Source organism: Anas acuta, chromosome 1 (genome assembly GCF_963932015.1).
Source record: "Anas acuta chromosome 1, bAnaAcu1.1, whole genome shotgun sequence".
NCBI classification, from domain to species: domain Eukaryota; kingdom Metazoa; phylum Chordata; class Aves; order Anseriformes; family Anatidae; genus Anas; species Anas acuta.
Window position 1 is genome coordinate 80,650,523 of NC_088979.1, and position 23,189 is coordinate 80,673,711.

Consider the following 23,189-nt stretch of genomic DNA (forward strand, 5'->3'; position numbering starts at 1 on the left):
AGCAATCCAGAAAGGATGCTCCAAGTCTCCTCTGTGACATGAGGCAAAATGCAATAGCTGGGGACAACCCTGAGATTTGCTTCAAAAGCATGTCATGGAGATGAAGTAAAATGCACCCTTAGACAAAACAGCACTGCCTCCGCAAGCCACATTACTGCAAGAGACTTGGAGGGAAAGACAGAAAAAGTGAGTTCTTATTGTCTCTAGGTAAAGCAATACAGGCAAGGCTTTTAGCATTGAGCTTTTGTCCATTTCCAGTCCATGCAATTGCTGACCAACCCAGGCCCTCTTCTACTCTGAGGGATCTCCAGCTGTTGATGATTTCAATGCACAGCCAGGTTATCTTCTCTCATTTACCTCCCTAGTTAATCTGCCATGGGGTGATCTCTTCTGCTTCTTCAATGCCAAATAACCTTGCTCTGGAACACCGCACTTACTGAATAACCGGAGGTACTTTGTCAAAGAAGTGAAGGAAAAATTCCCTGCTGCTTCCTGTTTTACATGGACCAAAGCGTGGTCCACTCCAAGTGTGAGCACTCCTTTTCCACATTTTTCTCACAGAGCACCTCAGCAGGGAAGCACCACCTCCCTCAGCTGCCAGGGCTGGTTCTACCTGCATTAGGGATGCAGTAAAATTGAGGAAATGGAGGCTCCCCCTCTGCTCAGCAGAGGGTAGGAGAAACCTGGAGAAGCAGAGATGATGTGCTTCACCCTCTAGTCTCTTCTGGGCATTGCAGCATGATGAAGTGGAGCCATCTCTTCTCTCAAAACAAGGTTACAGAAGTGTCTGCCCTTTCTCTTCCAGGACATGTGCCTTGACCAGCAGCTCTACCCTCTGTTAACAGCCTCCTGCCTGGATGGGACCTAAGTCCCCCATGGTGGGCATCACAGCAAGATGATTTGCCAGCAAATGGTTCATATTTAGCAGGTACAGTGACATAGCTGTTCTCTTCACTTGCTTTTCCTACAGCTGCTGCTCACAGGCTTAAATATTGTGTGATTCAACAAGGATCAATGCATACTCTTACAGTATGTCCCATTTTTTTCTTCATCAAAATTATTTCCAAACATACTCTGTACAGCTGAGATTTGAATGAAATTCAGTTTAATCTATTTTTATACATCCTTTATTGTGTTGTCTTAATCCGTAGAATTGTACTGCCAGTGGGACATGCTGGAATAAATCATTACATAAAGATGAAACCTGTTTTCAATGCATTATTTCCCAGTGGGTTTTCCAGTGTGTTAAAGATGTTATTACGCTGATTCAGGAGAAAATAGGAGAACCTAAATCTCTACAATGGGAGAAAGGAGAACCCTGTCCTGTTCCTGCAGAGCAAGCTGCAGAATCCTTCTGGTGCTGCTCAGAAATCCTCTCTGAAACATGCAGAGGATTGAACAAAACCCTTTAACCAAGACAACCCCATCGGCAATGCTCAAAATTAATAACCCAGCTGGTGTATGTGGGAACTTATTCCCTTGCAGGTCTGTCTCCTACGTGCCTGAGGGTATGATGACCAGTGCCAGAGGGAGGCCAGGACCTGCTGCAGCCCTAATAGTGGTGACCCGGGGGTGGCAGTGGGTGGGACAGGGAGGGAGGAAGATGGGCTGGCTCTGAAACTGCAACAGTGCCATTTCTGGTCAGTCTAATCTGCAGGGGAAAGTTGGGCAATTTGAGAATCACTCAAAAAAAAAAAAAAAAATGGAATCGAGAGTGGCTGATAAAGGCAGCAGTCAGAAACAGAGGAACTGAGAAATAACAGAGAAAGCTGATTTTGCCTAACAGCTCAGAACACATAAAACACCAAAAATGGGAGCAGGAGAGTGAAGACAGCCAATGACTCTGAGAAACAGTGCGGAAACACTGGAGACTTCACCTGCCCTGCACTGGTGCGCAGCCCTGAGAAGTGCCTGGCAGCAGCGCAGGGCAGCAATGGCTCAGCCCTGCCAGTATGGCCAGGTTGGAGGGGCAGGCATGGAGATGCCAAAAGCACACACACACACACACACGCACACACACACACACACACACAAGCCTCCTGCCACTTGTACAAATTGGGGTGCTGGGCAGCAGCAAGACATCCATTTCTTTGATTTTTTCCCTATCCTGGTAAACAATATATTCCTCCCCGATCCTTTTCTTTACACACCAGCCAACTCTCTTCCTGATATTTAGCAGAGACCAGAAACAAAACTCCCTGTTTTCCGCTGCAGTGGGACCAGAGGGCAAATGGCAGAGGTGCCAGGCAATATTGTTGGTGAGCGACAGAGGTGCAGAGTGGCCACTTTGGTGAGCCAGCCTATTAGGGGGAGATAAGGAGCTGTTGCTTGCCAGCACCCCATTTTGCACATTTTAGGTCCTGCTGCAGGGGGAAATCACAGGATGAGGATGGAGTTTCGTTTCTGGCCTCAGCAATGCACCAGGAAGAAAGGTGGCTCTGGTATAAAAAGGAAAAAGACATCACGTTCCTATTTCCAAAGCTGCTAACTGGGAGCAGTTTCATTTCTCCCAATTCTTGTCACAGCGTGTAGGTGGAGCCTGTACATAAAAAAGCACTCAAAGCAATTGAGAACAGTTACTGTTTCTCCTTGCTGCCAGACAGGTACTGTGAGGTACAACTTTTCCTTTACCTTCTTTCAAAAATAACCATATGATTTTAATTGCTGTCTTTGTTGCTTTAATAGTTGGTGAGAAGGCTGCATAAGAATCTAAAGTAAGTGTGGTTAAAAATTAGGTTGTCAGGAGAGGAATTTGTTGTTTTCTGGGGTGGGGAAAAATTAAAGAAATTAGTAGTTCTGCCAACATATAGTAATATAGCACAGGTTAAAACAAACAAACAAAAATATTCAGTTTGGCTTAACTCTCTTTAAAAGAAGACAACCGAAAGATGGCATTTAAATTGGAATACACTCTTTAAAATATGTAACGTGGGGAGGCAGTGCTCAGTAGCATGGTCTAGCCAGCAGTTTGTGTGTATAACGTTGTGAGCATTTCATTGCTTTCTTTTTTTCTGAGAAGACAGAATTAAAAATCACAACACAAAAGGCTGTGCAGGTTGCACAGCTATCCTGTGGTCATGCAGAGGTCTGTGCGCTCCTCTGGCGGGACAAACTGGATAAATTTTGCTCAGAAGAGAGGGGGGAGGTTACAGTCTCAGCACCATGGTTTGCATTTTGGAATCAGTGATGGGTTTTGTGACTTCTTCTGGAGATGTAAAGCCAGGATTGTCAGAGGAAAGAGAAGCAACTTGTCTCCAGGCTGGCAATTTGTGCCGCCCTCACTGGGTCATCCTGCCCAGAAGAGTTTCCTATGGTACAGGAGGACCTTGCTGGCACAGAGGCAGGCAAACGCTTAAAGTTTGAGGAAACCAGTATCGTACCAATGCCATGGCAGTTTTGGTGTCAGCAGGGTGTTGTCTGACTTGTGCAATCAGTACATGTCTTTCAGGTGCCAGGTTCTGCCTGTTGACTCTGGCCAGCTTCAGAAGGTTGCTTTAACCACTGCAGCTGCTTATCTCCTTGCTAAAAGAAGCTCTTATGTACATGGTCAGAAACAGCCCTTGCAGCAAAACATTTCAAAGTTGTCGCCGTGTTTTCAGAGTCCCTAATATTCCCAGGTGCCATAAGTTTATCTTCCAGGAGCCTTTTTTTCTTTTTTCTTTTTCTTTTGTTTCCTGGTGGCCTCACTTCACCACTTCTGCATCTCATCCTATAGTGACTATAGTGACTATAAAGCTTGCTGCATAGCCACTGTCTGAAGGAACTACATCCATGTCTGTGAGGCCATCTGCTAATAGTGGTACAAGAACAGCTCTCAACTCAGCACGATGAATATAAATAATAACGTAAAAGTGATGGACAATTGTTCCTGGGTAATACTTATGTTAAAACCAAAACGTGTAGAATGCATTCATTCCACTGAATTGTAAAGAGGGTGGAGAATGGGAGAGAGGGGCAGTAGAAGGGATTATTATCAGAAACATTATCATCAGTACTTTATTTTCCGTGGCAATAGAAAAACACAAAAGAATCTGGTTGTCTGTGAAGGGGGAATGTTTATTACAGATAAGGCTCTGAGTTATCATTCAAGGAAAAGAAAAAAAAAAAAAACTTAAAATTCATTAATAGATCAAGTTCATAGTGAAACGAGAGTGAAAGTGTGGAAAAAGGTAAGGAAAATGAGAAATGAATACCTATATGGAAATGAAAGTAGTTCTGTTGTCTTTTATTGTTGATAAAAAATCAAGCTTTTCCTCATAAACATTTATATTTTATGTCGATTAAAGGAGACAGGAATATTTTTTAAAAGTACTGCTTTATTAAAAAGAGACTGAATAGTAATTAAGGAAGTAATTTGTTTGTAAACTTCTTTTATGCATTGGAAAAATAGCTTATGTTGTGTCTAATCTTCCTGTTTTGACATCTGCTAAAAAGACAAAACCTGTATGCTTAATTCAACTAAAAACATGAAAGAACAGGAGTTACTTTCAGAAAAAAAATATGTTTTTTATCATTCATAATTTCAAAACTTCATAATTTTCCCAAGTGTTTAGCATAAGCAGATTTTGGGAAAAACAGGCAGGTTAAAATATATATATATATATTATATATATATATATATATATATATATTATTTATATTTTTATATATATTTTAATATATATATAAATATATATTTTTAATAATGCTTTTTTGTTTGTTTGTTCTGTTTATTTCTTTAAATCATTCTCTCTGGAAATCACTTTCCCAGGAATATGCCTCATCCCTGGCATTCATTTTCACTGGAATATGGGACTATGCTGACCCCAGCCTCCATTCTCCGTTCCTCTGCACTGCTTGGTGGGAGGACGTAAATGAGGGTGGATGAATGGAAGGTGTTTTTGGTTTGCTTTTAGTGTCTCACTGCTCTAGGCTGCTAGTAATAGGCAGTAAGTTACACTGATCTCCCTATGCTGAGTCTGTTTTACCCGTGACAGTAGTTGGTGAGTGATCTCCCTGTCCTTGTTTCAACCCATTATCTTTTTCCATTGTATGTTCTCTTGAGGAGGGAGAATGAGAGAGGATGTTCTGGAGTTTAGCTAGCCATCAGTGTGAAACCACCACCTCCCCCCCCCCAAAAAAAAAAAAAATAATAATAATAACAATCTTGTTTACCCTGTAGCAAATTCTCTTAAAAAAAAAAAAAAAGTGGCCTAAGTGAGGTGGGGAGAAGTGTTTCAACTCTGGAGACCAATTTTACTGATTTGAAAAGAATTCTGCCACTTAATCTCTGCTAAGGGTTTGAACCAGTAGGTAAAAGCAGTGCTTTGATTTTCTGTGCTGTGGTTTCTGTTGCAAGTTGGAGTCACTCAGTGCCCCTTGTTTGATTTCAGAAGCTGTACAAAAGAGTGGTTGGAGCTGATAAGAATGACTACTCAGCGTAACACAGACAAGCCACATAGCAAGCCAGAAGACCAGTGGAACGTGTACAACAGAAATCTCAAGGTCAAAGCAACGGCCAAAAGATGCAGTCCTAACCTGATGAAAGATGGTTTTCAATCACTTTCCTCACCAGTATGTATAGAAGCTTCTGCAGTGCCACTGCCACCAGACTTGGATGATGAAATAGATTTTCCTGTGCCAGAGCAGACTACCAGAGAGTCTCAACACGAGCAGAAGGTGTCCATGAAGCTGCACGAAGGAGAACAGGACGTGGTAAGGCAAGCAGCTTGGAACAGCACAGATCTTCTCATGCTCACCCTTGTGCTTCACTTTGTGCTCCAAATGAATTTTTCTGTTCCTTCAGGCATTTGTTAAGTCTAAGCAGAGGAGAACTTTGGGGATCAAGGCCAAGCACTCATTTGTGTAGCTGGGAAGATGTGTGCCTACCATTAATTGGAAGGCATAAATAGTGTAGGTGTGGTAAAAAGCATGGCAGAGTCATAGCAGCCAATTTAATGTGTGAGATACATCTGTTTCATTAGGAACAATTAGCAAGCATTAAATGGGAATCCTAAAATCGGAGATACTCTTTATTTGAGGCTCTGCAACCTTCAACAGAAATATAAAGAAATCTTAAAGATAATCTGTTGTATATATAACACTGGAAAAGATTTTTTTTAAGTCTTTTTTTTTTTTTAATTAATGGGGTAATTCCTTGAGAACCCCATTAATTAAAATTAATGGTTGGGATTTACTAGCCAGCAAACACTGTAATGAAGATACTGGGGAAGGGTTAACAATATGGTTTTTAAATTCCTGCAGCTAGGGACGTGTACCCCCTTTCTTATCTTGAAAGAAAAATCTGCTTTCTGATTACATCTGACTTATTTTCAGAAGTGGCTTTCTTATAAAAAAGTGATGGTGGTGGCCCGTTAGGGACTGTAAAATACTGATATTCTCAAAATTGCATTTCTGGAGATGGCCAACTGGAATACAGTGAGAGGAATTGAGAGAAGGCACCAGGATGATCTTTATACACTTAAATAGACATCTTTAACAGCAGGCAGACCAGCTGGGTAAGGGTTGGAAATTACTCAGTCTGGTTTCATGAAAATGAAGAGCATGTGTATAATACCTTGCAGTTAGTATTAAATAATAATAATAATAATTCAAAAGGCAAAAAGATATCATGAGATTATCATGATATCATGAGATTTTAGCCACCTACTAAGAACACCACAGCAGAATGATCTGGTGTTTGTTCAACAACTAAATCTCCAAACTTCAAAACAAAGATTTGATAATCTTCTCTATACTAAATTGTTTTATTATGGTGACCAGTCTGTACTTGCATACATATCCTTCAGTACGTCTGTAGATCACTGGAAGAAAATGTCAGTTATTAAACAACAAAAAAAACAAAACAAAAAAAAAAAAAAGCACATTTAATGTTGAAATCTCCTTTCATTTTTCACCTTTCAGGATAGCATGCAAAATTTATTATTTTTACCAAGGTTGTTTCAGTCACTGAGCCAACCTCAACTGATTTAGCTATATTTACAATCATCCATTTATAGCATGGAGGTGCAAGGATGCATAGTGATACGAAGTACAGCCAGAAGCTAGTACATAAAGTCTACTAGAGAATGATGAGCTGGAAAATGTGCCAAGAAGGATGTTGGGGTTTAACTTGTTTTGTTTTGTGGAAATAATTTATTTTAAAATTATGGAAAATTCATAAGATCATTGGAAGTTTAACTCCAGCAGGCAGCAGAACACACCTTGTACAATCAGTATGAGGAGAAGATCCGGCCTTGCATTGATCTCATTGACAGCCTGAGAGCACTTGGAATAGAAAAAGACCTGTCATTGCCTGCAATCGCAGTGATTGGAGACCAGAGCTCTGGGAAAAGCTCCATCCTCGAAGCCCTGTCTGGTGTTTCTCTTCCTAGGGGCAACGGTAAGAAATCACCTTCTCAGGTTCTCACCTGAATTTCAGTCTGACAAAGTGAAACATTTTTTGATGGTGGTGTTTTTTTCCTGGTATCTGGGAGTAGGTAACACCATGACTGAGACTATATCTGAATGATGAGACTCCAGGGGCTTTCTTAGCTCTAGTTTCCAGCTGAAGAAATGGATGTGAAGGTGGGGCACTGTAGTGTTACCCAAAAAAACATGGTCACATGGTTTGGGTGGTCAAGGGAGCAGGAATAAGAAGCATGTAGTGTAGCATACTTGTGTCCAGGTCGGGAGCCCCCAGCACAAGAAGGATGTAGATTTGTTAGAGCAGGTCCAGAGGAGGGCCACAAAGATGATCAAGGATCTGGAGCACCTCTCCTATGAAGAAAGGCTGAGAGAGCTGGGGATGTTCAACCTAAAGAAGAGAAGGCTCTGGGGAGACCTCATTGCAGCTTTTCAGTACTTAAAGGGGTCTTATAAAAAGGATGGAGAAGGACTCTTGGGAAGATAATGATAGGACAAGTAGGGAAAGGTTTTACACTAAAAGAGGGGAAATTTAAATTAAAGGTTAGGAGGAAATTCTTCACTCAGGGGGTGATAATGCACTGGAGCACGTTGCCCAGAGAGGCTGTGGATGCCCCATCCCTGGAGGCGTTCAAGGCCAGACTGGGCAACATGATCTAGTGGGTGGCATCCCGGCCTATGGCAGGGGATTTGGAACCAGATGATCTTTGTGGTCCCTTCCAAACCAAGCCATTCTATGATACTTGCCTGAAATTGTAGACAGGCTGAAAGGCAGCAGCATCATCTAACCATGTGTATTTTCCAGCAAAGAGTGACTAGTTTTGAAATTTGCTTCTGGTTTTTGTTAGTTAGTTTGTTTGTTTGTTGGACCAAGATTTTCTTACAGATTTTTTTTTTTTTTTTTTTTTTCAAAAAATGTATATCTTTGCTTATTAGCATATGGATATCAGAGAAGACTTCATTTGCAGCTCAGGAAGTCTTCATTGGAAGACTTCCTTTGCAGCTCAGGAAGATTCACTTTCCAGCTTCATACATGTGTGTGCATCTCCATACATGTATATACACACACATGGGTTCTACAAGTCCTGTATTGGCTGTCAATACCTGAGCACATCTAGGCTTTCAGGCTGGACTTGAGAAAAAGGTTTTATTTCATAATATGTAGGCGCAGCATCAAAACAGGTCATGCAGAGAGGAACAAATCTCCATCCTTGTAGGTTTGCAAGGCAAGACTTGGCTGGCCAAGCCACATTTGACATCACATAATGCTGGTGACACCAAGCGGGAAGTCAGATGAGTGTCCTTTGGCCATGTCCCTTCAAACTTTTCTGTACAGCTCTTTGAAATATTAGGCAATGCTGTGCACACACACTCTCTGTCTCTCATGTATCACAACTGCTAATGGCATTACCTCTGTCTTTGGCATCACTGTAGGTATCGTTACTCGATGTCCCCTGGAACTTAAACTGAAAAAAATACCCACTTCGCAGGAATGGAAAGGGAAAATTTCTTACCGTGATATCAGTACAGATCTGCAGCATGCATCAGAGGTGGAGAATGCAATAAGAAATGGTGAGTTGTAGCATATTGCCCTGATCTGAATTGCTCAATCTCCTTTGAACCCTTGCTCTGCTTCCTAGGCTGAGCTGAAGTCTGTGGACTAACACAGGGATCATAGCTGCTAAAAGCTGAATTCAAAGCAGACGAAGGTGAGGGAGTGCAATATACATGTAGGTTAAGAAAGTTGTGCTACTTATTGCTTCAGTGATGAAGATGATCCATGATGTCTGATACAAGCTCAGGCTATGTCCTCAGATAGCTGCCATTTGCCCAGTTTGGGGATTGTGTCTGTCAAGCTTGAAACATGAGAAGCCCTAAATGGTTTGTGTCATCAGCTCAAAACCTTGAGGAATTCTTGTGGTGTCTGTGGCTGGAAATCCAATGATTTTGGAGAAAGTTAAAAGATGACAGAGTGAAGAGCATACAGAGCTCCCATCAGTTAGTGTGACCACAGCCTCAGGTATTGCCCTTCCCATGTCACATCTTTACTTTTATTGTATTTCCTGTGGTAAGAGAAAACATTTTTCTTACCTAAAAGGTAGTAAGCACTTGCCCTAAATGTGAAAGTGAGATTGTTCATATTTCCTTGACTAGAACAGCTCCACAATGTTGTTATTCAATGTAATGTTTCATTAGTTTTTCAATATGTTATTTGGAGATTTTCAATATATCCTTCAAAAACTGCAAGGTAGGTCGTATGATTTGAATAAGCTAATTACAGAGCTGAAAATCTTTAATGAGAATGGTCACAGTGTCTCCCTGCTCCTCAGTGCTGCTCACAGTCCATCATTGCCTTATAAGATCTGGGACAAAATGCCTGGCCTCTCAACGTTACTATCAACGTGTGAAGAGTATAGAATAGTACCTACTGATCTTTTAAAACACCCAAGAATTAATGTCTGCAAAGTATCTTGATGTTGAGGAGTAATTTCTGCAACTGAATAATACCTTATCCTATCACTTTTGTTATTAAGTATTTGTATGTATTTTGTCTTTATATGTTGCAGTCCACAAGCATATGGTCTGTGAAATACTGCAGTTCCCATTCCAAAAGGACTCCACATAGTCCATAATAATTTCCTTGGATTTTTGCAGAAATAGATTTACATTCATGCCTGCATCTGGGAAAAAAAAAAAAATGCCTAAAATGACTAGTTGCCTAGGTGGTAGTACGTACTTCCTGAAGTCATCATATTCACAGAATCACAGAATCACAGAATTTCTAGGTTGGAAGAGACCTCAAGATCATCGAGTCCAACCTCTGACTTAACACTAACAGTCCCCACTAAACCATATCCCTAAGCTCTACATCTAAACGTCTTTTAAAGACTTCCAGGGATTCCCACTTCTTCTTCACTTCGATGCATCATTTCAAGCCTGTATTCATTGCTTTGCTCTTTTCCCCTTGCAGCCCAGGATGTTGTGGCTGGTACAAAGGGCAACATTAGTGGAGAACTAATTTCCCTAGAAATCTGTTCCCCATACGTCCCAGACCTGACACTAATTGATCTTCCTGGAATTGCCAGAGTGGCCATGAAGAATCAGCCACAAGACATTGGGGAACAGGTAAAATGCAGTCTCTTATGCCAACCTATGGAAAGACTCACTTTTGTAACCTACCTTACATACAGATCTGTGCTGCAGGACATTGCAATAATTGTTCTGGGCTTCTGAACTAGAATGATAGCTATGCTAGCAAGCAGACAGGCCTTCAGGAAAACAGTTCTAATAGGAACAGAGATGACCAGGATCCACCCCAGGTGCCTGCCAGGGCAGCACAGAACATCCCATCCACACAGACCCAGGTCTCTGAACACAGCACTGCCCCTGGGCTAGACTGCATCTAGAGTTGGGATGCATCTAGGCTGGAGGATAGATGCATCCCAAGAGGGTTGTGTCTTCCCAGTGCTGGGGAAATACTTGGTGAATATGTCTGAGTTCTCCTATGTTATTCCTGAGCAAGAATGCAGATCAGCCCTCTTACTGGCTTGGTGTACTCTCATCCCTTGCTTACAACATACATCAGAAGGGTACTCGTGCTCATTGTTCTCATCGCCTACCAGATCAGAAGAGACCCTTTCTGTAGTATAAAGAATATGCATTAACGTGGAGGATATCTCTATGCTTCCCCTGGTGGCTTTTTGAGGAAATGCTGGAGAACACAAAACTCCAGAATATGGGGTCAGCTGTGAGAGTGTTGTGCAGAAGCTGACTATGTTGTCTCTCCTAAAATACCTTTACACAAGAATTTGGAATAAAAGTAAAACGAATTAAACTAGAAATATCAGCATTAAAAGTGAGACATGGCTGAATAGACAAAATAGACCATGTCTGGTCTTCTTTCTCTAGGAAAGTGTAATTTCATTTCAGAATCAGAAAGTAACCTCTCCATTGTATTCAGAAGAAAGTGGCAGGTTTGATGTGACACTGCCCACCCAGCTGCCTGCATGCTTCAGACATATAGCACTTATATGTCTGTGCTATAGCACTTTATCACGTCAGAAATTGGGATGAATGGGGATTAGAGAAGAGACACCTTTACCAATACTCAGAATAAAGAGATAAATTGCTTCAGTATAAACACAATAGGCCTGTGTGTGCCTTTTAAAATACAACACAAACTCTGAAAAATTCATTTGCTTTGGCATTGAAACATAGAAATGTTACCAACTAGGTGTCATGAGAGATGTTTTTTCACAAATCATCCACAGAAAGGTAAGCCAAAGATATTTTTTCTCCTTTCAGAGATACAAATTTTATGTCAGGATAGTGACTTCCTTTCACTCCATAAGTGTGTAACTAGGCATCATAACTCATTTTTCTCATGTGAGATTATTTATGAAATATCATTAGTACTTCCTTAATGAAAGATGATATGTATGAGTTTAAATTTTACATAGTATGAGGGGTTAAATTTTCTCTAATTTACATATTTTTTTCAGGACAAGCCTAACAATAATCTGCTCTCATTCACATTGGGTGTTTTGATTTATCTTTATGTAGGAAAACAGGCTGCATTCTTCTGTTGACACATTTCCATGTTATCCTTTACTATTTAATAGCATTCTCAGTGTATGTGACACTTTGTGTCATCAGACAGTGAGGTGGCTTATATTGCTAGAAATGCTCATATCTTACATGCAAGCATTTGATTTCACTGAATTACTACTGTATTACATTTCAGATCAAAATGCTAATTAAAAAAATTATTAGCAGCAAAGAGACAATCAATTTGGTAGTGGTGCCATGTAATGTGGATATTGCAACAACAGAAGCACTGAAAATGGCTCAAGAGGTGGACCCTAAGGGAGAAAGGACACTTGGTAAGATATTTTTTTGACTGCAAGTATAAATCTTTTACTTCCATGAAGGTCAAATGTTTTGCGCTACACACCAGAACTGCAAAGTTCTAGTTCAAAGCTACTAGAAGGGAAAATTAAAATAAAATAAAATAATAAAATAAAATAAAATAAAATAAAATAAAATAAAATAAAATAAAATAAAATAAAATAAAATAAAATAAAATATCTAAATAAACTGTTTACAAAGCTGGAGTTGTTCTAAACATACCGCATTTTTGAGGCTTACTGGCATTCCCACTGTAAATAACTGGAAATTGTCAATCTCAGAGTTACTTGTGGGAAAACCTTGCTGCTCCCTGCTAAAAAGGTTTGCAAAGCAATAGGCATGGTGGGAACCCTACTATAGAGCAAATATTACAGTGCAAGGTCCAGGAGCTGAGAGATTTCTGGAAGAGAAAATGAAATGAAGAACAGCTGCTTTGTAAAAAGCTGCAGGGAACATTTCCACTCTGACAGCTAGATGTCCTACTACACCTCTTCCACTGTCAACTTCTGTACCTGACTAACTTTCTCTTTGGGTAACTTCACAGGGATCCTCACAAAACCTGATCTGGTGGACCTAGGAACTGAAGAGTCCATCATTAGCATAGTACAAAATGAGGTCATCCCCCTCAGAAAAGGCTACATGATTGTGAAGTGTCGTGGTCAACGGGACATCCACAACAAACTGACCTTGGCATCTGCCATCCATCAGGAGAGACAGTTCTTCAAGACTCACAAATACTTCAGGTACTTCTCATATAAAGGAGCTAACCCAAAGCATATTAAAGTCACTTCAAATCTTCCTGTTGACATGTTGAGATTTAAGTTAGGGTTAAAACCAAAAATGAATTATACTCACTATATCTCATTGTCCATGCAGTATTGCTTTCTAGTAAGCCAGAATAATTTTACATGGCAAATACTCTTTTAAAATATATTTTTGTTGCAAGTGTGATTTGTAACTCTCCTTGACTCTGACTTCATGAGAGGAAGTTTGGCTGAGAAGTTGCCAAGCATTAAAGACCTGGGGGTATTGGTCAACAGTCGGCTGAATATGAGCCAGCAGTGTGCTCAGGTGGCCAAGAAGGCCAACAGCATCCTGGCCTGTACCAGAAATAGCATGGCCAGCAGGACAAGGGAGGTGATCATCCCATTGTACTTGGTTCTGGTGAGGTCACACCTTGAGTACTGTGTTCAGTTTGGGGCCCCTCACTACAGGAAGGACATCGAGGTACTGGTACACAACCAGAGAAGGGCAACAAAACTGGTGAAGGGAAGGGATGAGAATGCAAATGTTACGAGAAGGGGCGGAAGGAACTGGAGTTGGTTAGTCTAGAGAAGAGGAGGCTGTGAGGGAGACCTCATTGCTCTCTACAGCTACTGAAGAGAGGTTGCAGCAAGGAGTCTGTCAGCCACTTTTCCCAGGTGACAAGCGATAGAATGCAAGGAAGTGGCCTCAAATTGGGCCAGGGGATGTTTAGGTTGGATGAAGGAAAGAATATCTTCACAGAGAGGTTGGCTGCCCAGGGAAGTGGAGAAGCCCCCATCCTGGAGGTATTTAAGAAACATGTGGATGTGGCACTAAGGAGCATAGTTTGCTGATGAGACTCAGTAGGCAAGTTGATGGTCAGACTTGATGATCTTGAAGGTCTATTCCAACCCAGATGACTCTATGATTCTAAGCGCAATTAACCTCAGGAGATCAGAATAGTCCCAAAGAAGTCAGGTTATGCATCTGAGCACAACCAGTTAAGTACCGAAGTATTTCTGTTCACTGGAAAACACCGCGAAATTCAGTATGATAAAAGATAATGTTTGTGCTGATGTTTCCCCAGAAAACAAGTCAGCAGCAAATCAATCATTACATGAAGAATAACAGGTAAAAAGGATTTTGAACCAGCATACTTCTCACATGAAGGAATAACAGCAGTACAATAATCTGTTGTTAGAAATGGCCATTTTTAAATTCTTCTCCGTTTCCTTTGGCTCCACTAGTTGCAGTGGCTGTTAAGTAAATCTTGCAGAAAAGATGTGGATTCCACAGAGCCTTTGGCTGCTGCCGCATTTTTATTTTTTTTTATTTTTTTACTCAGTGTGTACAGCAGAACATCATCAGTGCTGCCTCCTTACCTTGTAAACATGGTCTGTCCCAAACCTCCTTTTCCCCCTTTTTTGCAGCATTCTTCTGGATGAAAACAAGGCTACTATTCCTCATCTGGCAATGAAGCTCACAAATGAACTTGTGGCACATATTATTGTAAGTAACAGAGGTGTCATACTAAGCTACGTGTACCAGTTACTACCTAAAAATACATCCAACCCTTCCCCCTTGAACTGCAATTTTTTTTCTTTATATGCATACATAACTATCCTTCTTATACTTAAAGATACTTAACTATCCTTCAATATGGCAATCTGAGAGCAAATTGAGGTGAGAGTTAGAGGCAAGGAAAACCATGGTATGTCCTCAGATTTGCCTTTAACCAAAAGATTGGCAATAGGCAATTCATTTAATCTGCTTGTGTATTATAACCCCTGCCTTTTAAATGGCAGTCATGATACTTTTTTTGTCTGTAAAGTGTTGATAGGGTGAGCAACAAGTTACTACTATCAGCTTTCTAAAACACAGTAATTTCTATCAAGTGAAAATGTCTTCAAAATCTCAATTAAGATGTAATTATTTTATGATACTAGTAAACTAATATATTTTATTATTTTATAGAAATATATCCAAAATAATATAGTTGTTCCATGAAGGGAAATGCTAAAATGCAACAATCATCTAAACTCAGCCCTGAAGGAGGAAAAAAATCTGTATTTATGTAAACTTACATTAAAAAAGCAATCAAACAGACATGTCCAACCATGTATTTGTCAGGAATAGAAGGATCAGTACATTCCCATCACAAGCTGCCAGGAGACACTTTTTGGCTCACTGTATGTGAAACCTAGACTGCAGCTCCTCTGCAGGGAGGTCCACCCCGGTATCTCAGGTAGCCCCTGAGACATATAAGGCCACGTTTGCAATGTGGTGCTATCCCACCGTGACTCTTGGGATGCAGGTGACATGGAGCTCTTTGACTCGAGAGCAGCAAAGGTCATGTACAGGCCTAGGTCACTCCTGCAGCTATTTTGTTTTCCTTCCCAAACCAGATGTGTTCAGCCTACCTAACGGTCCTTCTTTCCTGTCTACCTTCCAGAAAACTTTGCCTACAATAGAGAACCAAATACGTGAGGTGCTGCAAAAATCAGTGCAGGAACTACAAAAATACAGACGAGGCACACCCACAATAGAAACAGAAAAGCTGGCTTTCCTCACAGATGTAAGTATCAATGTTGATTTAGTTACAGAGTTGAGCAGACCTTTTTAAAGATAGCAAAGCAACAGGATGGACCAGGGAGCTTCTTGGATCTGTCACTGCAGGGTTTTGAGAGCTACCTAGGCAGACCTCTGGCAGGAATACATTATACCTGCAAAAATTTTGGACTGCAGGACTTCATGTTCCTGTCTAGCAATTTTTTTCCTCTGATTATGTGACGAAAGAGCTAACAACAAATTGTTTGATTGGTCAAAATCAAGCATCTCAGAGGATGAAAATCTACACTTGTCTGCCCAGCTCACTGAAACTCTCTGAAGAGTTTCCATTGTTTACAGCACTTGTGAGAATAAATGCCTTCCTGATAACAATATATCCATTACAATTTAGTAAATGGTTCTAAGAATTCACAGGGAAAGAAAAAAAAAAAAAAAAAAGAAAGAAAAAAAAAAGGCTAAGAGCATAAAAATTCTAAAGAAGGAATGTTTTCAATTAATCCTATCTCACCATCACAACAGCAGATTTACTTAACAGGTATAAGTTAGTCTGAATAAATGAAACTTTAATACATTGTGGTTTTGTTTTGTTTCATTTTTTCTTTTTAATTCATTACAGTTGATCAAGCTATTTAATCAAGATGTCTCTCGGGTGATACGTGGAGAGGAACACTTGTTTGGAAATGAAAGCAGACTTTTTGCAAAACTCCGCAAAGAATTTCAAACATGGGGACTACTTCTCATGGAAAATGCTGCCAAGGGTAAGTATAGGAAACCATCATTTACACCTTATTTGAGAGAAGCCAGGAGCATTTATCTGCTGTTATGCGAGGCAAGTTATGCTTTGATTCTTAGGAACAGAGATCCAGCTTGCTGTCTTTACAGAGATGTCTGAGCCTCTCTTCTCTCAGCAGAGCAATAAAAGCAAGCCTGTGAACCCTGGCAGAGAATTGGGTGCTGATTCTCTGAACCGTTCTTCTCAATAACAGAAAAAACAACAATAATAATATTTATACGATGTAATTAATTAGTTTTGTTGGTATTGTTATTATTTACGTTTTGTAATTTTGGTCTTTTTTGTTGTGGTTTGGTTTTGAACTCAGCAGTGACTGGTACTGGCCAATATTGTGAGGGTAGCAGCTCCATGAAGAACCAGTATTTCTGAGCTCCATTCTGCAGTAACCACGTTGCTTGAAAGATGGGCTCAGTAGTTGTTATTCACAAGAGCATTTTCAAAGACAAGAAAGAGACTTTCTTTAAGAAATTTAAGATAATTTCTTTAATCAGAAATTTATGCAGTGACTTAGTAGTAAAGCAATGTTATCTTAATATTACAGTTCAAAAAAGCATACCCAGTAAAATGTGGAAATATGAAGACCAGTACCGTGGACGGGAGTTTCCAGGCTTCATCAACTACAGGACGTTTGAGGACATTATAAAAGAGCAAATCCTAGACCTAGAGGAGCCAGCTATTGTGATACTGAACAACGTGATCCGTATGTCTTACAGGCCACATGAGGCCATCACATGGGTGACGCTGGTGTGCCTGATAATCGTGTTTTGACGTGCTCTTCAGAATTTGTTAACACACTTCCCCATGGCTGGGAATGGGGAGTTAGTTAACTATTAACAGATAACACTGTAATGAAGTGGTGCAGTGGAAGTACCTGGTACCAGCCAAGCTGGTTGGTGTTCCCAGGTGCAAGGAGTGGCATGCACAAAACCTAAACCAAGATTCCAGCTTCTTTGCCAGTTCTTTGCATGTTATATACATTAAGCAGCAACTGCTGGGAGTGGGGGAAAGGGATTTACGTATCCAGTAAAAAACACCAAAGGAAAAAGTATGTCACTATTCCCATGTTTGCCTTAGAAGGCAGCTTTGGCATCTGTGCCAGACTCAGTGCTTCCCCGGGAAGGCCACTCTGAGATGTGCTTACTTGGCCAAGTGATGAACCACCTGGTCAAACACAGCTGCAAGCACATAAATTGCTTTATCAATGAAATCTCAGCAATATTTAATTTCTGACCAGATAAGTAAGTGGTTACAGGAAGTCTTTAATGGCTCATGCTCTTCAACCTAGAAATCTAAATTCCCATCTGTCTATATTAGTTATAAGGGCATACTGCAGAAAGCAAGCAGTTTTCCCAAGCCTTGTATTGCCAATAGCTTTAAAAACTTATTTGCTTACCTGACTTTATTTTGTCTGTCTGTTCTTCCCTTAGGATTGGTTGAAGAGAAATTTCTGGAGCTCACTAACAAGCATTTTGCTAATTTTAAAAATTTACATAGAGCTGCTCAGGTGAGGAACTAGCTATAGCCTGAGATAATTCAAGAGCAAAATAGAATGTAATTTGTAAACACAGCCACGCTTATGGTACCTATCCCATTGTTTTACCTATATGCAACCATGCAATGTCATGACAGTCTATGATTTGTATAAAGTAAGTAAGAAATTGAAAACAAGCGTGTTTGTAATGACACTAATGAAAGTGCATTTTTCTTTGCATTCTGTGCACAGAAAATGTGGTGTGGCTGCCTTGAAAAGTCTATCATTAATTTCAGTTCTAAGTCCTGCAATGATTTCTAAGCATGTGGGTAGCCTCTGAGCACTGGGGGGATGCTTGTTGCTTTCTGAAAGGAAAGCCAGGGTGTTAGCCAGGGCAAGCTCCTCACCTTTGACTAAAAGGAGCAGTGGCAGAAAAGCCAAAAATCATTTAACCATGAAAGCCAGCATACTCCTGTTCACAGTTTGGAGGCTTCCAGGTTTTGGGGTGGAGTTAAATGACATTGATGTCCTCAAAGACCTTTTCTGTGAAAGAGCTTTGAGGAAGAGGTGAGAAGCATCGCAGGCCAGCCAGAAAGCAGAGCCCACTCACATGGCACAATGGTTAAAGGGAAACTCAAAGGCAAATGTGAGTGAAACAGGTGATTTGCTATGTGACTTGCATGGCCAAATCCTACCAAAGTCCCAAGTCAACCAGACAGCAAGCAAATAACCTATTTCAGCCAAGCACAGAGGAATTTTGGGTGCATCTTTAGGCACAGCACAATCAGAGAAATTAAGAAAGGAAGAGGTTTTGGCAGAGTCTGGAAAAAACAAACAAACAAAACAAAACAAAACAAAACAAAAAAACTATTCTGATGCAGGGATGCTAAGGTAGCATTTTAGGAGACCTTAAGGATGACTAAGGGGAATTTGTTGCTCCTGCAGGCTTCTAGGTGGAAGCACCAAAAAGGCCAGAAAGCATCAGATTATTTTAATGAAGATGCCAGATAGCAAGGAGGTAGACAAGGTTGGTTTGCTGACAACAGATAGGAAACAGCAGTTTTTGAGACCAGTAGGAGAGGAAATGCATTTCACTTCAGTGCCTGCTATCACGGCTTAATGCAAGAGGAACAAGCAATTGAAATGCATGCAAAAGCATCCAAAAGGCATGCAAAAAAAGAGGGCTGGCTGAACTAATTTCTGGCAGTTGCTGCTTGTTCCCACCAGTCTTGGTATTTTCCCTCAGGGTCTACGCACCAGGGTATGACTGAACCCACTCCTGTTTAATGGAGAGACCAAATGCTGCCTATTCCTGCTCTTTCTGCAGTGGCAGAGGAACCTGCAGCTAGAGCATTACAGCATGCACCAAGAGCCAACCTGGGATTAGCCAGTGTTGCAGTGAGGTGTGGAATACCACATCCACCTCATCTTGCCCCAAGGACACTACTAAGCATCTCAGAACTTTATTTATTTTTTTTTTCCCCTAGGCCAAAATTGATGTCATTAGAAATACACAAGCAATGAATGCTGAAAACCACATCCGGAACCAGTTTAAAATGGAGAGAATCGTATACTGCCAGGATAACATCTACTTGGATGATTTAAACTCTACCAAGGCAGAAATACTCAGCAAAGACGGTGGGAAGAAGATCAGTTTTGCATCCGTTTCAGATAAGAATGCCATCTTCGTCCAGGAAATGATTTCTCACACGAAGGCCTATTTTACTGTGAGTTTACGGCCTACAAGCCCGCACAGCAATGCTCTCTGGCTGGCTTTTCCTATGGGGACAAGTGCTGGGGGATGGAAGGACTGTTACTTACCTGGTTTAGGGGAGAGGAGAAGATGGGGAAGAGCTGTTAGCCCTGTAATGAAAAGTTATTGATACTCAGATGATGGCAAGACCTGTATTCCAGTAAAGGAGCTTTGATCATGCATGTCCTGCTACCTCCAGAAAGTGGTTGCTGTGGCTGCCAGTTGGGTACTAACTCATGGGGCGGGAGGAGTGGTAATCAGATGTTTGGTTAAAATGAATTTGGCTCTATATAGAGATCAGGCGAATATAACACATTGCAGATAGCTCAGCAGACGTTAAGCAAAGAAAATTGGATGCTTTAATAAAAGAGTATTTCAGAGCAAGAGATCAAAGAGAATGCATAGTATCAGAAGGCGCTTTTGGTCTCTGTTTCATAGAACTCACTCAGAAAGCACCAATTAAATATTAATAATGCAGTAACTTAGGTAGTGGTTCACCTTGAATTTCAATAGCAAGGTTTTGCCAAATTCTTGCAATTAAATGTTCAGGCTACTCTTCCAGATTTCCATACTGAGAGGGAGAGAAAGCCATCAGTTTTAATAGAGCAAGAGATAAAAGCAGAATTGCATAAGCTTCTTCCCTCCAGCCCCACAATACCCTCTGCTATACCACAAAGTCTTGAGTTCTACATTTTTGTAAATGCCCTAAGCAGCCTTTTCAACAATCACCAATGGATGCCAGGGCATCACATCTCCATGCAACTTATGAGAGGCCAAATAGATGAGATGAGATGAAATGAGGGGAGAGCTCTTAAGCACCTATGGCCTTTGCAAATGGCAAGCATGCACCTGGCAAGCATGAACCCATGTCACCTATGGCAGGTCTGCCAGAGTTCTGGGTAGAGCTCTGCTGCAGAGAAACACCCTTTTTTAAGGCATCTACGCCCCCCAGCAATAGTCAGCAGTGCCTGGAGGATACATAGGCTCAGTAAGTCTCTTGCTGACTCAGCTGAACTGCTCCTTATTACTAGATCTCTGCAAACTAGTAAGAGAAACTGAATATCTAGTCTTCAGTATTTTTCACCGTAAGTATGATTCCATCCTTGTAGATCAAAGATTTGCAGCTGCTGAGCTCCAAAGATATCTGAAGCCAAAAAAAAAAACGTAGACTTTTCTGGAGATGGTGGCCTAAACCCTTTAAGGCCTCCAAGGGTGGGTTCAGTTCCCTCCCAGCCTCGGAGAGGTTTTGCACCTCCCATCGCCCAAGAGCACCAGCTAAGCCCCCGTGCCCTGAGGCCATCTCTATGGAAAGGGCCTCCCAACCTCTTCTAGGACAATCTGTTTCCATTTGCATAGATAAACCAGGCCAGAGAGTTGTTCAGGTTATGTAGAAAATTCTTATAGTTTTTCCAATAGATGTACTTGCAGCCCAGTCTCACTGTTGCTGAAGATGTTATCCCTTAAAGGTAAAGCTTACTCCAAACCCGTCATAGTCAAAAGGACAATCACATTGAAACCCCATCTAGATATAGAAATCTGCTACCTTTTGGGGGGAACAAAAAAAGCGCAATTTAATTTCCAGTACCATAACAGATTGGTGGTGTTCAGAGAGAACAGGTTTGATACCAGAAATTGTTGACAAGTTTTATTCGTGGGTATGTCCTAGCATAAATCTTAAAAATGATAGCCGATAGAGCTAAGTAGGAAATGAAATACCTTGGCTCTTGTTCACAGAAAAACAACCAAAAAAAAAGGAACAGCTGATATTCCCATAAATCTTAACTTTTAGATTTTTAGGCATGAGAGAGACTAACAGGAAATATTTTTTAGTTCCTAGAAGCACTCACTTTTTGAACAGTAACTCAATATAACAGTTTAAAACATGCTGTCACTTAGTAGATTACCTATAGCCCCATTTTTTTTTTCTTTTTGGGAAGCAAATCTTGTAACTTTTTTTTTCCTCCTTGCAGGGAGCAAGTAAACGCCTCTCCAATCAGATTCCTCTGATCATCCTGTCTGCTGTCCTTCATGACTTCGGCGACAACTTGCAGACCTCAATGTTGCATCTTTTGCAAGAAAGGGAAAAATTAAACAGTTTACTTCAAGAGGACAGTGAAGCTGCTAAAATGAGGAATTACCTCAGTGGCCGAGTTAATCGGCTCAGCAAAGCCTACCAATGTCTGAAGGACTTTAGCTGTCTATAGGTTTCTTCACTTTTCAGACGTATTTTTCTACTTTGATTTTCTAGTATTACTGATCTAAAACCCTCTGAAACATAAAGTCAGCACTGACCTTTACTGCCAGTTTCTCAAATTTTCAAGAGTGGTCTATTCTGTCCTATTTTCCATAGTCTGTTACACACGAACACCTACTCTTGTTTAAAATGCTCCATTAGTAGAGATGTGGTTAAATGAATGTTATCCTATTTCTAAATGTTCATTTTATAAACTTTGTCTACTGTGCATCATTGTAATATTTTTTAAAAGAAAAGATTGAGCTCCAGTTTTGGTGGATCTGTTGTTTTTGCACTTACTGCCCATCCCTAGCGTTCCTCTGCTTCGCTCTGTGCTGGTTGCTGTATTTCCTGCCCTTGCCTGAAGGATGCCTGTGCAAGGTGGCATCACTGTTAAGTCTCATCCCAGGAGGTAGAGATGGTGCTCACAGTGGGTATGCAACAATTCCAGCCTAATGGGAAATACAGTTAACCACATCTGATAAGTATATCCCCAGGATTATATTATATCTGCTTCTCCTTTTTCAGATCTCAGAGTTGTAGAGAAACCCCAAGACTCTTTTCTTTTGGATGCCTGGAGCCTTGGCTGAATTTTTGGGTCTGATGGAGGATTCACTGGACAGCTGGATTTGGATGTCCTGGGTGTTTTAATCCATTATGGACACTGAACACTGGAAGGATGTCTCAGCATGGGGTTTGGTACCTGTCATCTTACCCCCCAAAGGAGGAGGAAAACCTTTCCAAAAGATGTCTTTCGTTTCATGGAAGCAGGTACAAAATGTAATACTGCACTGTATTTGTGACATCTTTCACATGGAGGATTTATGGGCAAAACTGTGCTATGGGCTGGATAAAGCTAAAAAAACACATGCCTATGACAGTTTGTCATGAAGTAATTTCCAAGATGGTTACAAGAGAAGCCTCCTCTTCACCACACTGCAGCAGCAGGTGGCTGACTTCTGCAGCACAGCCCTCACCCCAGTGGAGGATACAGCTTTTACAACCCTGTCCAGCACTATTAACAGTTTTCCACAGTTGCTACTGGAGACTTGCAACACTGCAGTTCACGAGCCATGTAATGGCCTGATACCAAAACAATGAACATACTTAATTTCTGTTTTGAACGTACTTCAAATTCAATGACTACTTCATTGTAAACCCCGAGGCACACTTGACGCTAGTGCCATTGAAAACACCCTGTAGCACCTTGAGAAAAGAGGCAGATGCACATTGCTTCAGGCTGCATGAAATGCAATAACAAAACAGGGTGAAAGTGCCTCAACCCACTGCCTTCAGGCTAAACTTCCCTTTACCT

At 40.9% G+C, this 23,189-nt stretch overlaps 1 protein-coding gene across 4 annotated transcripts; it reads left to right on the forward strand.

The window, feature by feature from the left end:
- Positions 1-791: 791 nt before the first annotated feature.
- On the forward strand, positions 792-22,143 carry LOC137857686 (interferon-induced GTP-binding protein Mx). Of its 4 annotated transcripts, none has more exons than XM_068684543.1 (14): positions 792-928; positions 5,373-5,691; positions 7,189-7,381; positions 8,839-8,976; positions 10,376-10,530; positions 12,149-12,287; positions 12,857-13,055; positions 14,487-14,565; positions 15,509-15,631; positions 16,241-16,382; positions 16,959-17,117; positions 17,845-17,921; positions 19,376-19,615; positions 21,612-22,143. In XM_068684543.1, the coding sequence occupies exons 2-14, from the start codon at positions 5,407-5,409 to the stop codon at positions 21,843-21,845; spliced, it is 2,163 nt and encodes a 720-aa protein (XP_068540644.1). In that variant the 5' UTR covers positions 792-928; positions 5,373-5,406; the 3' UTR covers positions 21,846-22,143. The 4 variants fall into 4 exon arrangements, with proteins under 4 accessions (XP_068540644.1, XP_068540615.1, XP_068540634.1 ...); XM_068684514.1 differs by having other exon boundaries at positions 793-928; positions 7,186-7,381; XM_068684533.1 differs by lacking the exon at positions 792-928 and adding an exon at positions 2,505-2,613 and having other exon boundaries at positions 7,186-7,381.
- The last annotated feature ends 1,046 nt before the right edge of the window (positions 22,144-23,189 follow it).